Here is a 17818-nt window from a genome sequence, read left to right as displayed (position 1 = left end):
GAGAGAGAGAGAGAGTGAGTGGTGGTGGGGGGGTGGAGCAAAGAAAGAGGAAGAGAGAGAGAATTATAAGCAGGCTCCATGCCCAGTGTGGAGTCGGATGCAGGGCTCGATCTAATGACCCTGAGATCCTGACCTGAGCTGAAATCAGGAGTCGAACGCTTAACCGACTGAGCCACCCAGGCGCCCCAACAGTATAATTGCTTTTTGTAGCAGAAGTCATGTGTCAGAAAACTTGCTGTGTCAGTCCTCACAGAGCTGCTCATTCCTTCTGGTTGTTCCAGAGCAGGTACATCCTTCTTAAAAGCCATAGATGGGATCATACTCTACATTGTATTGTGTGCCTCGGCTTTCTAAATTTCTAAATATATCTTAGAAGGTTTTCCACGACAACATATACAATTGTTCACTTGTTTTAATGGCTTTGTAGTATACCATGGCATGGATATACCATACTTTATTTAATCAGTTCCCTCTCAATAGACATTGCAGTCCTCTGTTATAAAGATGGTGGCGCAGTGAATACCCCGTGTACACCCTTCGTGCACGTGCACGGTGCAGCCCAGGATACATTTCTGAGTCAAGGGATGAGTGCCTTTAGGATTTTTACGAACACCGCCATGTTGCTCCCCAAGCAGCGGGTGTGTGCTACCCTCGCATGCCACAAACAGTGAGGTGTACCCCCACTACAGTGATGACATGGACCACCCAATCTCTGTTGTGGCCTCGAGAAGTAAATATCACCATTTCTATGATGACAGAACTGGGGTTCAGAAGGGTGAAGTGACTTGCCCAAGGACACAGAGTTAAAAGCTGTTTTCCCAATACATACATATGATACAGACTTCAAAAGGAGTAACACTTTGTAACAGTTAGGACTAGGTTTGGCTGCCTGTGATAGGAAAACCCAAAATAACTGTCTAATGACCCCAGGTTCTAGACTCTTATGTGAAACAAATGCCCAAGAGTTAGGCACTTCAGCGCTGGTATGGTGGCCCCTGAAGTGAAGAGCTCCTTTTTTCTCTCTCTTTTTTTAAGATTTTATTTATTTATTTATTTGAGAGAGAGAGAGAGAGCATGACTGGGGGGGGGAAGGGAGTGGCAGAGGGAGAGAATCTCCAGCAGACTCTCCACGGAGCACGGAGCCTTACTTGGGGTTTGATCTCATGATCCTCAGATCATGACCTGAGCTAAAATTAAGAGTCGAATGCTTAACTGACTCAGCCACCCATGCGCCGCCCCCCCTTTTTTTTGAGAGAGAGGGAGAGCACATGGTGGGGGGGGAGGGACAGAGAGAGAGGGAGAGAATCTTAAGTAGACTCCACTTTGAGCATGGATGCCAATGTGGGGCTGTATCCCACAACCCCGAGATTGTGACCTGAGCCAAAACCAAGAATTGGAGGCTTAACCGACAGAGCCACACAGGCACCCACAAGCTCCTTCTAGAGCTCTGCTTCACCACTCTCAAGTAAGGCCCTTGTTCTCATTGTTGAAGGTGGATGCTAGAGCTTAGCCATCACCTCTGCATTCCAGGCTGCGGAGGAATGGATGAAGAAAAAGGGGCAGAGATCACATTCTAGCATCCTTGTAAATCTGTTTATGTAAAGTTATTTTCCTTGAAGACACATAACACATCTGCATGCATTTTTACCTACTCATGTGGCCTAGTCATATAGCTGCAAAGGAAGCTGGAAAATGCAGTCCTTATTTTCAATGGTCAAGTTCTCAGCTAAAAACTGGCACTTCTAATAGTAAGAAAGAGGGATGAACAGATATAGTAGCAAACTACTGGTCTCCATCATGATTATGTGTAAAAATTAAGCTTATTACCTTCCCCAGGCAGTTGCTGTTAACCGTTCTTGACTATCTGGGAAAAGGCTTATCTCTTTTGTCCAAGATTTTTTTTCCACTTTGCCAAGAGTTGCCATGACCCGTCCCCGCTTCACCAGTAATAATTTGTGTACCTCTTCTCACCCCAATTGATTCTCACAAAAGCATTATGAAATGAGTAGGATGTCATGACCCCCATTTTACAGATGAAGAAACCGAGGTGCAGAGAGGTAAACTGACTTTGCCTAAAGCTGTCCAGGGAAGAATGGGAGTCCTGCTTCCTGTTGAGACCGTGCACAGTGGCCAGTGTCTCATGGCTCCAGGGAGAAAGGCTCATTTTGGGGCTAGTACATCCTCTCACACTATTAAGTCTCTTAAACAGAGAGAGAGCTCAGAGCATTTGGCAGGCAAAAGTATCCAGCTAGAATCTAAGAACATTGTTTTGGTTTCATTATATTTATAGTTTCCTTCTATTTGTGGCAAATGATCCTGGTTTCCTTTTCTATGATAGTGATATAAAGCTTACTTTTTAAGTAAATGCCTCTAAGTTAAAAAGTGAGTCTATTAAAAGAAAAATGTTAAGTAAAGACCTGTCTGCGTTTAAATACAGATCCCACCACTGACTAGCTCTGTGACATGGGATATGATACTTGGTTCCTCTGAGCCTGTTTTCTCATCTGTAAAATGAGGATGATGACTTCTCCCACTGTATAGATTCGTTATAGCGTTAAACAAGATCATGATGTCAGGAGCTCTGCGCCCTGGCATGTAGTTAAGCACACAATACTGTTTGTGAACATTATTATCACATTATGAATATCCATATTATTAATTTTGTCACAACCCTTTCAGTCAGTGTACTGTAGGGTGATGGCTAGAGATGCCCCACCCACGGGCCCCTTCCCCTAGACCAGTGGTTCTCAACCAGGGAAAATTTACCCCCCAGAGGCCACTGGGCAATGTCTGGAGATATTCTTTATTATGACTGGGCGGGTGGTGCCACTGGCATCTGGCGGGTAGAGGCGAAGGATGATGACTCAACCTCCCACAAGGGCACAGGACAGCCCCCCATCATAAAGAATTCTACGGCCAAGTGTCAAAAATGCTTCCGTTGAGAAGCCCCACTCCACATGGCACCCTGCACCCGTGTCTGTATCTTCCAAGAGAGACTCGAACTCAGACTCCAAAGACCTCAGCCTCAGTTTCCTCATCCAGGACATGGGGATGCTGAAACCTGCCTTGCCTGCAGTCATTCCATCTCCTGATGGTTGAACCTTTTGGTCACTTCCTTGTCCTAGGCTGTCTCTAGTAGTGATCTTTTCCTCTCTTCCCCCAGGTCCAGGGAGACCATCTGATAGGCTTTTTTTCCCCATTTGCTTGACTTCTGGGTGTTTCCCATTCGCCTAGCAGCCTCTGGGGCCCGGAAGCCACCAGCTACATGGCTGCAGAGCAGAGGAGGGAAAGGCCCCACCTCCACCCTCTCCCAACACCCGGCGCTTCTGGGTCTTCGCTTCCTTGCAAGCGCTCCTTGACATGCATAACGATTCTACTTGTGTGCTGACTTGATTTTATTCCTCCCCACACGCCTCTTCTCCTGGGGACCACGCCTCCAGTGTCCCCAGCACCCTGCACAGTGCCCCGCACATAACTGGCACTCAGGATTTACATGTGCAATGTAGGAAGAGAGAGCCGGGGAGAGGAAAGGGCAAGAGGCTAGATCCAGAGAAGGAAGAGAAGCGAGAAGAGGAAGAGAGAAGAGGAGGGATGTTGAACGAATGTTAAATGCGGAGAGATCTAACTAGACAAGGGGAGGAGGGGCGAGGCCGACCCCTGAGCGCGATCGAGACAAGCCCGAGAGAGAGTAGGGCTGTGAAGAGACAGATGAAGAACACGAAAGATAAAAAGACAGGAGAAAGGAATGGGGAGGCACGCGACTGGGGAGAGGCACGTGAGCGGTGAGAGCGAGAACGCGCGGGCGCAGGGCCACGGGAAGGAAACTCCGTGAGGGCTGAGCGGGGGCTGAGGAGCGGAGAGGCCCGCCCTCCCGAGCCTGGCCGCGCTGCTGGGAGCTCTGGATGCGGGCGCAGTCTCCATGGAAACGGGGATGCTCCGCGAGCGAGAGGAAACGCGGCACGCGGGGAGGGGAGGCGGGGAGGCGGGGAGGCTGGCTGGCTTTGGCCCTTTCTCAGGCTCTTTTCCTCCCCCCAGCCTCTCGCTGGGGAGGCGGGAGCGCGCTACCTGGAACAGAGCCTTCGGACACCCAGGGCGCTCCTTCTCTCCTCTTTCCCCTTTCCGGGCGTTTGACCCTCCTCCCGTCTCCGGGGCCTGGAGGACATTGCAAAATGTCCGGGATCTATGGGGAGATGGACCGGTCGACCTTCTCCCGAGGCTCCTCCTACGAAGCGCCGCAGGGCTCAGTCCTGTTCTCTTCGGTTTCCCTAACTCCAGCCCAAGGGAGTTACCTGCCCACAGCTCTCAAATTTACATCTCCAGCACTGATTTCCCCCTGAGTTTCCCTCTCCATATGGGTGTCTAAAGAGCATCTTCAAACTTGTCGGATTCTTGAGCTCCTCAAGCTCATTCTCACCCCAGGGCTTCCTGAATTTGCCAGCGCCTTTGCCAGGAACTCTTTTCCCAGCCCATAAGCGACTCGCTGTACTCTAGTTGGGCATCATCTTGGAGGAGGCAAGCACTGGGGAAGCGAGGAAGCCCTAAGTGTGTATGTGTGTGTGTGTGTGTGTGTGAGAGACAGAGAGAGAGAACACAGCGCTGTGGGGGAGCGCTGCATCAGGTTGAGGGGCACAACCTAGGGGTGTGGGGACACTGTCGTGTCACAGGAGGGCAGGGGAGGCCACAGGAGGCCAAATCTTAGAGCGAGGGGCCCCAGTGTACTGCTGGCAGATGGGAGCCTGGGGACTAGGGAGCACTTTGAATGGTAGGTGAGGGAGAGACCTGACAAAGCCAAGGGCATCCTCCCCACCCTGGGAACTAGATGGGCCTCATGGACAGTGGGCAGAACTGGCCACCACCCCCTTTGTCATCACTGTCATCTGAAACCCAGGTTAAGCATCCCATGGCCCTGGTGTGGAACCTTCGGGTCTCAGACACAGTGACCTCGTTGCTGGTGGGACTGTCAGGCACTAAGAGGAAAACATCAAGGGCAACTCGCAAGTCGCAAGTCACCGGGCTGGCTGCTCACCGCAAGGCAGAAGTGGAAGGTCACTGTCCCTGTGGCTGACTGAACTCGGTCAGCTCTGATTGGCTGTGTGGGGCATGTGCTGATTGGTTCAGACTTCGGTCCCACCTACGAGGCTGGGCATTGGGAAGAGCCTACCCATACAACGTGGGTCGGGATTGGCAGAGGTGGGTCACTAAACATAGAGTGAACACCTAGGAGGGAACCAGCAGCGGCCTATTTCAATAGAATTCTTGGCCTCGCCCTTTCTCCCCTCCCCACCATCTTAAACGAAGCTCCCCCCTCCCCAATTACTTCCTTATTTGTGTGACTATTATTAGTATCATTGTGACTAGTTTTGATAATAATAACATTTAACATTTACCTGGGATTTACAATGTCAAGCATTTACATTTGCTGTCTCCTGTAATCTTTACACTTGAATACCGTCATTATTCCCATTTTACAGATGAGAGAACTGAGGCTCAACGGGGAAAGAAGTGGCTTGAGGTCCTACATCTAGGAAAAAGCCGGGTCAGGATTTGAGCCTCTTTGCTCTAATGACCTTTCCCCCACTAACTACAAGCTCTGTGAGGCTGAAGTCCAAGTAATGTGCCTGCCTCCTGCTTAGTCTAGTGCCTGGCGCCCAAGGGGCCTTCAGTGAGGAGATGCCAGGCACTGGGCTGAGTGTTTACGCGCATTACTTCCCTCAATCCTCACTACCACCCCGTGAGGTAGTACTGTGATTTCCAACATAAAAAGGGGCATCTCCCACTGAGTAGGGGAAAGAACTTCCCCAGTCTGTCCTTTGAGCAGGGGAGGGGAGGCGGGGAGGCTGGCTCGACTGCGTGAATGAGGACTATGCCCGGCGTCTTGGAGAAAAGGAAATGGCGCTGAATAAATATTTGTTGAATGGAGGACAAAAAGAAATAAAGAACCATGAGGATGGGAGGGAGTAAGCATGGTCAGGATGCTAACGGGAGCCGAGGGAGGTGACCGTGGGTGGCTATTTCCTTGTATTTCCAGGAACCCTTCCTGGAGGAGTTGATTTGATGGGGGTATTATGGGGTCCTGGAAAGGTTCTGCTCCCCGAGGCACGAGGCCGTCCCAGACCCTAGAGTTTCTGGAACCCACGGAAGTGGTTAACAGGCTCTTGGCTTGATTGGCCGAGCGGGAGGGCGCGGCCCGCGGGGCCCAGCCGAGGGGGGGCTGCGGTGGTCCTCTGGGTTCTGGGGAGTACTCAACCCCTTCTCTCTTCCTCCCTGACCATGGCGGTGCGCCCGGCCTTGCGCCCCCTCAGCTCTGTGCCTCGTGCTGGGCTGCATGATCTTTCCCGACGGCTGGGACGCCGAGACGATCCGGGACATGTGCGGGGCCAAGACCGGGAAGTACTCCCTGGGGGACTGTTCGGTGCGCTGGGCGTACATCCTGGCCATCATCGGCATCCTCAACGCCCTCATCCTCTCCTTCCTCGCCTTCGTGCTGGGCAACCGGCAAACAGACCTGCTGCAGGAGGAGCTCAAGCAGGAGAACAAAGGCGAGTGGGCTTCCGGGCGGCCCGCCGCGGGTGGGGCTGGGGCGGGGCCTCCAGGTGTCACCGAGTCCTAGAGATGAAGCAAAAACTGGAAAAGGTGCAGACAGTCCCACCACCTTGAAAGCAATTTGACGTTATTCCTCAAATCCGAACATTTGCATGCCTGGGCCCCAGCAAACCCAACTCTGAGTAGAAACCCATGAGAAATGTGGCAGTAGTTTCAAATAGCAAACCACTAAAAACAACCTAAATGGCCATTAACAGGAGGATGGGTAAATAAATGGACATTCACATCATGGACTAGTGCATAACTGAAACTGCATGCATGCAGTTATAAGTGACAGAATGGGTACATTCTAGAAACATAATATTGAGACAGAGGGAGAAAAAATCAAGTTCCAGAAGATAACAGAGTGATATTTTTATGGAGCTCAACCAAAAAACGAAGAGACACTAACTAATGTATGGTTTAATCATAAATATATTTATAGTGGAACTGCATTTTTTTTTTAAGTAAAGAAACAATAAATACAGAAGATAGGATGATGCTTATCTGTGGTTGGGATAGAAGAGGGGAGGCCAAGAGCTTGAGATGGGGGATGTGTAAGCATGTACAAAATATTGGTGGTGTTCTTGCATGGTGAGCCCACACAGGTGTTTGTTACAGTATGCTTTATACCTAGTATATTACATATCAACTTTTGTATATATCAGGTAAAGTTGAAATCCAATGAAGAAAAAATTTACACACGAGGCCGGAGACTCCAGGCTAACCAGTTATCAGATGTTGATCTATGCATCTACATACAATATATGACCTTTTTTTTTTTTAAAGATTTTATTTATTTATTCATGAGAGACAGAGAGAGAGAGGCAGAGGGAGAAGCAGGCTCCCAGGGAGCAGGGAGTCTGATACAGGACTCGATCCCAGGACCCTGGGATCATGACCTGAGCCGAAGGCAGATGCTTAACCATCTGAGCCACCCAGGTGCCCAATATAGGACCTTTTAAAAAAATATACAGTAGTGTTATATGCTCATATAACACAGGATAGGTGTTGTCCTAAACGCATCCCTTGTAAGATCACTTTTTGTCCCCAAACCTAGAGCATGTCTTAAAAATCTTTCTTTATCCTTTTATGGAGAACCCTTTTTATCCAGTGCCTGGCATTACGTCAGATGGAGGAACTGTAACTATTTAACTATTTTCCTTTTAGGGACTGTTAGGGAGGTTTCCAGGATTTTACTATCGCTGACAATGCTACGCTGGACATCTTTGTCTGTGCCTCCTTATACACAGTGTTTTCTTGGTGTTTTTCCAGAAATGGAATTGCGCACTTAAAATTGTAATGATAGTTCCAGATCGCTCTCCAAAGGAGGCTTGGTGTTCTGAGCCGGGGACCCACCCTGTCCCCGGAGCACCGGGAGGCACGGCATGGCAGCAGTGGACAGACAGCTGTCTGTCTGGGTGTGTGTTCCCTGCCATGAGAAATAGGAGTAGTGGTTTTCATAGTCACACCCTGGCTTGAGCTATTATCATGTTGCTGGGTCTATATTTAGCACTTTCCATTAATTATATTCCTCTCTTGAGTCTCATCTATAAAATGGGGATAATGGCAGTGAGGATTATTATCTCATCTGGCAGGAGGTGGTTTAGTCTTGTGGTGGAACCCTTGGACTGGAGGCTGACTGTGTCGGAAGCAGGCTGGGGACCGCACCTCCTTGAGCCTTAGTTTCCTGTACTTCCTCAAATGAGGGTGGTGGAAATAGTACCAGCTCACCGGGCTGTCCGATGAGGAAGAAAGATTATGTCTGTTAAGGGGCATTTGGTGAATACTCAGTAGAAGCTGTCACTCCTCAAGTCTCCCCACCAGGCAGGCATCACCACCACCATTTTACGAATGAGAAAGGTGAGGTCCGCGGAGGTCCAGTAACTTGTCCAAGGTCACTGAAGCGGTGCAGCCAGGATTTGAACCCTGGTCCAAGTTGAAAGGCCAGGCTCTTCCCTGCTGCCTGCTTCCTTTCTCAGGGCCCTCCTAGGCTGTTGGGCTGCCAACCTTTCTCTGAAGCTCCTGTCCCTGGAAACCCTGACATCTGGTGGTTTCTGTGGTCTTGGTGTGAGGTCAGGGCCTGCCCTCTGGTGGCAGCTTCTAGAAGTGCATGACTAAGAGCCATGTGGCCTTTCTGAAGAAGGGGTTTGGGGATGTGACTGTTGTGAGGTGGGCCCACCCAGCGTCCTCTCCTTCCTCCCCAAAGTGCCTAAGCTCGGTGTTTAAAGTGATGTGAAGGAGCCCCAGTTTTTCTTCCCTCAGCGTCGGGCGGGGGGTGGGGAGAGGGGTGTGGTGCTCCATCCCTCATTGGGAGCTCAAGATGAGTGAGCCTCACAGTTCAGTTCTGAGCCAGACCTCCGGGACAAAAGTAAAAACAAAAATAAATTGCTATCATTTCCAGCATTTACTATGCACTAAACATTGTGAAAAGTCCTTAGCTGGAATTTTTATGTTTTTTTCACTCCTTGGAATCACCCTGTGAAGTAGGCTCTTATGCCCATTGTACAGATGAGGAAATTGAGGCTCAGAAGGGTTGAATGGCCTACTTAGAGGCCTGGCTGGATTTCAGACTCTGTGAAGCTCACTTCCCTGCCCAGCTCTGCCCTGAGGAGTGGCCGGGGGGAGCCCCAGTGCCCTGGTAGTCACTGACTTTCTCCAATTCTCTCTCTCTCTCATAGATTTTGTGGGCTCTACGGTAAGCTCCGTGTTGCGGCCAGGGGGTGATGTCTCCGGATGGGGTGTCCTCCCCTGTCCTGTCGCTCACTCACAGGGACCCTGAGGGCCAGGATCACAGCCCAGGAATTGACCTGTCCTCAGCTTGTCCCGTTGCCTGCCCTCTCATCCCTTCATTCAAGCTCCGAGGGAAGACCCCATCCAGGACTGACTTCTCACCTGCTACCTGCCTGTAGCTCCCGGCTTTGAAGAGGTTGGGGCTGGGATGCAGCGTGGGGGAGGGCCTGATTCTGCTCCTCCCTCAACTGACCTGAGGGAGCTGGAGCGCTGGGCCCTTGGGCTTCTCCCTTCCTCTCTAGCCTGGCCCGGGGCCCCTTCTGAGTCTCCAGGGGAAGAGGCACTGCGGCTCCGGTTCTCCAGGCCCTGTCAGTCTGGAGGGCTCCTGCCTGGCTGCAGTCTTGCCTCCTCTGGTCCCTGCCTCCTGCAGAAACTTATTCAAGACACTGGCCCAGGGTGGACCGGACTCTTTCCTGTTTCCCCCCCTCTGATGATGGTTCCATCACATCATCACAGAGCTCCAGGTGCCACCAGCCTCCTTGGGGCCTCTCTGCCGCCCACGCCAGCCTGTTTTCACCTCTCCCAAAGGAGTCCGAGCTGCACCGAGGGAGAAAGCACAGGGCCTCCCTGTCAGTCGCTGACAGAGGCCCTGGGCAGCCCAGAGCCTGAGGACAGATGGGCTCAGGAGGCAGTAGGAGGAGGCGCTCTGACTCCTGTCTTGGTGGCGTCTGACCATGGCAGCTGGGGCTGGAAGGGGCTCAACTTGGAGCTTGCCTGGCCTTCTCCCTGCTGGGATGTCTCACCAGTGACTGGACCCTTGACCCTGGCCTGTTTTGTACAGCACAGACTTCTTGGCCCTGTTGTCAGGGCTGGGGGTTCGGGAGGGGGGCCCGAGAGTGGGGAATTAGGGGATGCGTCCCCCCTCTGCCCCTTCTCATGCCCCCAACCCAGGCATCTTCCAAGGGCAGAGACTGTCTTGCCTCTTTGATACTTTTTCTGCATAACTTGAACTTGCAGGTCACCTCTGAACAGGGTACCCCCTGTCCCCATCCCCAGGCCTTGTAACCCTATCCCCACCTCCACTTCCTCCTCCTTGCCCACCTCTCGCCTTGCGATATGCCCAGGGTCTGCAGCCCAATGGGCAGTGCTTGGAGCTGAGGCATGAGTGTGTGTGTGTGTGTATGTGTGTGTGCGCGTGTGAGCGTGTATGTGTGTGTATGTGTGGGGCGGGGAGCAGAAGAGGAGTCTTCTCTCTCTCTCCCCTCCCACTGTGGGGGCATCTCCTTCCCCCTTGTCTGGGGGCAAATGAGGGAGACTCCAGGTGTTTCCGAACTCCCCTCATTGCCCGGTGGACCTGGCGGCCGAGCCGTACGGCCTGGGCGTGGAAAGCCCCTTTCAGCCCCCAGTGCAGGCGGTAGGTTGGCTTCCTCTAGTGTGCCTACTTCTGTCCTCGAGTACTGGAGGGAGTACTGGTCCACTGTGTAGCCGGAGTGGGAGGCCTCTGCGGGTTCACTGGGGAAGCTTGTTGTCATCATTTCCTATGTGGGCCTCAGCCAAAGGAGGGGAGAAAAGCAGCGAGTGCCATGTATTTGCCAGTCTTGTGTTCATTTCCATAGGACTTGGACCTGAGAGGGTTTCCAAGACAGACCCTAGAAATCCTCTGCACGAGACCCCCATCTGGACCCTAACTGGAATCAGATGCTGGGTCCTGGTAGGACTCCTGAAACCTGGAACTCACCAAGCCCTGACCCTCCACCCTCTTGACTCCCTTGTCTTGAGCAAACACCTTTCCCCTGGTGCTCTGGCCCCGGCCCAGTGCCCCTCTCTCCTCCCCCAGGGTTCTACCTGCAGGAAGGGGCTGTACGCCAAGGGCCCGTGCTGAAGGAGAGGGTCAGGGGAGCCTCATGGGAGGCAGTGGGGGGGTGGAAGTGAGTTCTCAAAGATCCAAACCAAAGCCCAGTGTTGGGAGGCTGTGGGGGGGGTGGGGGGGGGGGTGGGAGGGAGCCAGTGGTTGGGAAGGGGGAGAAGACCAAGGTGGGAGAGAGTGAGAATGAGAGAGGGGAGGGAAGGTGTGGAGAGAGGCAGAGAAATGGAGAAAAGCGAGATGCAGAGAGTAGTGGAGAAGGGAACCCTGGTGCAGAGATCCTGGGGTGGAGAGGGGAAGGTGGCTGGGAAGACGAAGAAGGAATAGGGACAGGGAAGGAGGCAAATGGAGGGGTGAGCTGTGGACGGAAGACTGGGGTGCAGGGGTGCAGCTTGGGGCAGAGGAGGATAAAGGAGGCAGGACGCCAAGGGACTGGAGCGGCTGCTGTGTGTGCCCTGCTGTGGGGGGGGGGGTGCCAGATCCCTGTGCTGGGGGGAGGTGGGAGCCTCCCCTCAGATGCCCAGGCCACTGCCCACCCCTCTGGGGCCGCAGCGCCACTGGAGTGGGGGTTAGTGGGAAGGGAAAGAGAGGTGAATCCCCTTGAGGGGGTCCTGAGCGCCTCCCAGCCAGTTGGTGCCTTTGCCAAGGAAGGGGCAGCCCAGAGAAGCACACAGGAGCGTGGGGCTGGAGAAGCAGGGTTGGGCGGGCTGCAGGAGTGCCAGGGCAACACAGAGAAGGAAAAGAGGCTGGAGTGGGCACCAAACCAGAGCCCTGTCCCCGAGGCTTCGGCAGAGGCAGGAGCAGAGCGAGAAACCAATGCTTCAGTTCAGGTAGGGGCCCCACGTGAGGCTGGAGAGCCACCACCCTGTGGCTCAGATGGCTTTCTGGGGGCAAGGAAGCCATCGTGGACAAGGGGAGGTTTGCGGTTTGCCCTAGCCAAAGCAGGTGATTTGGCTTTTGCCCTTGGGAGGAGACGGATGCAGCGGTCACCTGTCGCCACCTCAGCATGGTCTCTGGGACTCTTGGTTCTTGAAAGAAGCTGATCTTTGAGTGCCCCACGGAGGCACTCCTCCCCGAGTGGTGACTGGATCAGAGGGGTCTGGCGCTAGCAGGTTGTTTCTGCTCTGGTCTGGGCACTTGCAGGAGAGGCCGAAGCAGCTACAACGTAGAGGTGGTTGAGAGCGCTGGTTGGTCAAGTCCTTCTGGGTCTCTAAGATGTGAAAACTTTCCTGTTTGGGAACCAGTACCCATTAAGGAAAACATTGTTTTTCTGAGGGGTGAGGACCATGGGTAGGATTCGTCCTTTCCAGGCCTGGACTAGCTGAGAGCTTTTAGATGGGGCCGTAGGGAAATTCTTTGGCCTCCTTGAGATTCCTGCTGGGGCACAGGGGAATCAGCCTTCTCCAACTTGCAGTGTAATTGAGACAGGGGAACCCTCTCTTTGGAGAAGCTGGGACCTTCCCAGCACAAGAAACCTAACGCAGGTCCCTGCCTGGCTCAGGGCTAGCCTTTGGGTGGGCCTGGAGTTGCCCGAGAAGGGAACGAGGGGGACAGTCCTTCCCAGAGCTCTGACCAGCAGACCTCAGGGGCCTGTGCTGTGTGTCGTTAGGATAGCTTGGTGTTGTCTACACCCCATTAGTAAGTTCTGTCTGAATGTGTCCTCGCTGTTCATCGTCCAGTTTGGTAACATTTATTTTGGTCCTGACCCCTTCTGCTGCTGCTGGATTTGAGCTTCAGTGCAGGTGGAATGACGTTCAAATAAAGAAACACTTTATATCACCCATGCTGGCTGCTGCTTCTCTGAGTTGGCCCCCTGGGGATGGAGAGGGTTGAGATGTATCAGGTTTGGCTACATAGTAACAGAGCTACCACTGTGGCTTAACAAGAGTTTATTTTCCTTTCATATTAAGCCTGGAGGTAGCCAGACCATGACTGATAGGGCCAACAGCATTATCAGGAACCCAGGCTCCTATCTTTCTGCGCTGCCATTTTCAGTTCTGGCTTCCAGTCTCAAGGACACCGCATGGCCCAACATGGCTGCTACAGCTCTAGTCACTTGGCCCACATTTCATTTGACGGAGACCTCTGGAAATCGTATAAGACTGAGTCACATTGCACATCTAGCTAAACTGTAATCTTTTAATGGGGCACATTGTCACCCCAGAAAAAATTGTGGTGCTATTACCAAGGGGTAGGGAGAGAACAGATGGAGCAGGCAGCTAGCAATCTACACGCTGCTGATTGACAGGCTTGACTTTGGACTTAGGACTCTGACTAGAGCAAACAAGGCTCTACCCTTTTCTGGCTGTGTGGCCTGGACAAGTCCCTTCACCTCTCTCTAAATCCCCATTAAAGGGAATTGACGATAGTGATCTCAGGGAATTGTTAAGAAACAAAGGAGGGAAGGTGGCTTGCTTGACAGCATCTGGCACATTGTAACATGTCCCATATGACAGTTAGATTGATTATAATGTCTGCACTTGGAAATTGAGTCTTCATTCAACACATTTTGAGCACTTGGTATAGGCTAAGCAGTTAGAGAACAAAAACAGAGACCCTGCGTTAAGTAAGGGTCAATTTGGCTGGGGAGATGAACATGTAAAAATAATGTAAAATGTGCCAGGTGCGGGGTATTGTGGGTGCCCTGGGTAGGGACACCTTCCATGGTTTTAGTGGGGTTGAGTAGAGCAGGAGACTGTTTTACTGTAGGGTGAGTAGGAGTTAGGCAGGCAAGGGTCAGGAAAGCCATTCATGTTGAGAGGGTATCTTGAGGAAAGAGTAGGGAAGAAACAATGGTGAGTGCAGAGAACTAAAAGCTAAGGTGTGAGGCAGGGAGGGTCAGAGATTCCTCTGGAGACAGGCAAAGCCAGCGGATGAAAGAGCTCAGGGGCCGTGAACAGGAATTTTGATGTTCACAGCAATGGGGAACCGTGGGGTGATTTTAGCAGGAGAGCAGCACGATTAGATTTGCATTTCAGGATGATCACTCTGGTTGCCCTGTTAGGGAGCTGAGTTAGAGGAAGATGATTTTTTTTTTTAAAGATTTTTTTTTAAATTTTTTATTTATTTGAGAGAGAGAATGAGAGAGAGAGAGAGCATGGGGGGGGGAGGGTCAGAGGGAGAAGCAGACTCCTCGCTGAGCAAGGAGCCCGATGTGGGACCCGATCCTGGGACTCCAGAATCATGACCTGAGCCGAAGGCAGTCGCTTAACCAACTGAGCCACCCAGGCGCCCGAGGAAGATGATTTTAATGAAAGAGAAATCAATCATTAGTCTGGCCTGAAACAAGGTGGTGGCAATGGGTCTGAGAGAGGTGAGAAATTCGCTATTTAGGCAGTAGAACTGACACTTGGTAGCTGATTGGTGGTGCGGTAAGAGTGGCACCAAGGAGAATGGATACGTTTTTTGCTTGGGGGACAAAAAAGATTTGTCAGGATAGCAGGGGAACAAGATAATCCGTTCAGTTGGAGACTTGCTTAAGTTTAAGAAGCATGTGGGGGGCGCCTGGCTGGCTGTTGGTTGAGCATGGGACTTTTGATCTTGGAGTTGTGAGTTCGAGCCCCATGTTGGGTCTAGTAGAGATTACTTAAAAAAATAAATAGAAAAAGAAAAAAAAAAGCACGTGGGACATCATGGTGAAGTTGTCCAGTAGTCAGTTGACTTAGATGGATTTGGGAGCTCAAGAGAAAGATCTGGGGCCAGAAACATGAGGATATAAGTAATGGTTGAAATGTGAAGCACAGAGGAGTCTGCTCAGGGTGACTGTATTGTGTGAAGAACACAGAGCTACGGAGTAAATGCTGGAAAACACCAACATATAAAGGTCAGAGGAATGGATGTCCAAAAGGAGAGGACAATGGAAGAGTCAGAGCTATGAGAAAAACCATGAACATGTGTTAGGGAAACCAAGGATCTAGAGTTCAAGGGAAAGGTCAGCTGGAGGAAATTAGTTCAGAATTAGGGACTGAAAAACGTGCCCACTGGATTTGGAAGAAATGGGCCATTGTTGAATTTGAGGATGTGGAATCTCTTTATATGAAAGAGTTCTGAATGTTCATAGGTCATGGCTGGTAAGAGTTTAAAGGTAAAGAGAGAGAACGGTGCACCTTGGTGGCTCAATAAGTTAGGTGTCAGACTCTTATTTTGGCTCAGGTCATGATCTCGGGGTTGTGGGATCAAGACCCACATTGTGCTCTGTGCTCAGCGCGAGGTTGGTTTGGGATTCTCCCTCTCCCTCTGCTCCTCCCTCCCTCCCCTCCCACTCTCTCTAAAATAAATAAATAAAATCTTAAAAAAAATAGAAATAAAGGTAAAGAGAATTACTAAGAGGAGGTGAGAAGGTCTTTCTGGGGTAGAGGGAAGGTGCGAGGTTTAGGGAGCTCTTGCCTGATGGTATCCATTTTCTCAGTGAAGCAAGAGGGCAAGATTGAGAGAAGGGAATGAGCAGGGGGTTTGAGAAGTAGCAAAAGGAGTGCCTGGGTGGCTCAGCCACTTGGGCGTTTGCCTTCAGCTCAGGTCATGATCCTGGAGTCCCAGGGTTGAGCCCTGTGTTGGGAATCCCTGCTCAGCGGGGAGTTTGCTTCTGCCTCTGCCCCTCACCCCACTTGTGCTCTCTCTCTCTCTCAAAAAAATACATAAAATCTTAAAAAAAAAAAAGAGAGATAAGTGGCAAAAGTTTGGAACAGTTGCTACAGGAGCTGTCAAAGGATCAAAAGACTGATGCATGACCATGAATTTGTGGAGGCACCAATAGACGGGAGGCAAGGCCCAGAGAAGCCAGACTGTGGATTGAAAGGTAGGTGCCAGGTAAGCAGAGTGTCCTGCAAGAGTGTTTCACTCCCACCATGACATCCAGGTTGCTTACAGAAGGACAGCCTGCAGTGCGACAGACAGAGAACATAAAGGACTAAAGTTTATGGGAAAGAGCTGGAAGGAGAGGAGGTTGTGGTCAGGAAGCTGGGTGTTTGACCTGAATATTCTGACTCATTCTTAAAGATGGCTTTGAGATATGAGGCACTGAGTAGGATGTCTACCCATATGGTGAGAATAATGGCAGAAATTGGGGTGTAGATGAGCCAGAGTCATCCAAGAACCAAAGAGAGTGGTGGGAAGAAGCTACAAACACAATAACCAGATGTTGTGTGCATCAGTGGAACAGGAGTTTTTATCTGAGGGGCAAGATGTAGTTGTCTGGGAGCATTGAGGGGAGAGCAAAAGGATGTGAGAAAGAGTAGTCTCCACTTAAAAGGGCTGCAAAGGAGGTGGTGTCCTAAGGAGAGAACCATACTTCCATATTTCAGTAAGGGCTTGTCTATCAAAGCAAAGAGGTGTCCAGAGAGCACAGCAGAGAGGTTGGGAGAGAAGGACAGAACAGAGAAAGAACTACACTATAAGGGTTAAGGGCACCAAGAGCCAGGTGACACAGAGAACTCTCATTTGGGGAAATGACTAAGGGTAACAAGAGCATGAAATTGGTAGAATTCATGACTCAAAGCTTCAAATGGAGTTCTAGTTTGAAATCCCTTTCAAGTCCACTTAGGCACAGCAAAAGGACCAGTGATACCAGCTCCGGAACAAATCTGGAGGTCCTGGAAGGCTCATTTAGGTGCCAAAGCAGGTTCAGGAATCCAACCTGAGTGGGCTGGAGGCTTCTTCGAATTCATTTGCTCATTCAACAAAACATTTTATTGAATGCCTGTTCTGGTCTGGTACTGCTAGGTTCTAGAAATACAGAAATAAATCAGACATAGGCCCCCAGGCTAGTTAGCGGCAGGGTTGTTTGCCTTTTGTTTAGAGTGGCTAGGTAAGATCCTGGGTTTTGTTTTGTTAAACATGTTGCAGCATAAAACAAATGTACAGGTAGGTGAAATATTATAAAATACCCTACTAGCCATTACCATAGGGACAGACCCCTGCCAGTCACCCCAGAAGCCTTTCACTTACAAACACTATTCCCTTCCTTCTCTCCTAAAAGTAACCACTACCTTGACTTTTATGGTAATCAGTTCCCAACTTTTATTTATATACTTTTTTCTAAGTGATCATCTTTATTTTTTTTTAAGATTTTATTTATTTGACAGAGAGAGAGAGAGCGAGAGAGAGCACAAGCAGGGGGAGGGGCAGAGAGAGAGGGAGAAGCACACTCCCCGCTGAGCAGAGAGCCTGATGTGGGTCTTGATCCCAGGACCCCAGGATCATGACCCAAGCAGAAGGCAGTTGCCCAACCGACTGAGCCACCCAGGCACCCCTAAGTGAACATCTTTAAACAAAATGGTTTAGCTTTGACTTTTTTTTTTTTTGATGTGTCTTTTCCCACTTCATTCTTTTTATCTCTTCTTGTAATTTGTTGACGAAATTGGACCATTTGTTATGTAGTGTTCTACAGCCAGAATTTTGTTGGCTTCATGCTGTGGTATAGTTGAACACATTTCTCTGTTCTCTGTATTTCCAGCAAATAGGTATTTTCAGGTGTGTGTGTTGCACATTTTAATGAATGCTTCACAGTTTTTGGTTTTTTCATCATGAGATACATGATGTCTGTTTTTGTCATTAGGAGTTGCAAAACAGTGATGTTCCAGTTCTATCATTCTGTCTTCAGTTTTTGTGGGAACACTTCTAGAAACACCCACATTTACAGTC

General features: G+C 50.6%; 1 protein-coding gene across 1 annotated transcript in view; it reads left to right on the top strand.

Moving 5' to 3' along the window:
• The window catches only part of LHFPL4 (LHFPL tetraspan subfamily member 4), a 30786-nt gene extending 19501 nt beyond the window's left edge, over window positions 1-11285 (top strand). Inside the window, exons 2-3 of the mRNA XM_006739007.3 lie at window positions 6303-6539; window positions 9264-11285. Of these exons, the coding sequence (XP_006739070.1) occupies window positions 6303-6539; window positions 9264-9364 (338 nt within the window). The 3' untranslated portion in view covers window positions 9365-11285. The remainder of the gene's footprint in view (window positions 1-6302; window positions 6540-9263) is intronic.
• The last annotated feature ends 6533 nt before the right edge of the window (window positions 11286-17818 follow it).

The sequence above is a fragment of the Leptonychotes weddellii genome, chromosome 1 (assembly GCF_054177405.1).
Source record: "Leptonychotes weddellii isolate Sample4059 chromosome 1, ASM5417740v2, whole genome shotgun sequence".
Classification (NCBI taxonomy): Eukaryota; Metazoa; Chordata; class Mammalia; order Carnivora; family Phocidae; genus Leptonychotes; species Leptonychotes weddellii.
This window is presented reverse-complemented; position numbering and strand designations above follow the sequence as displayed.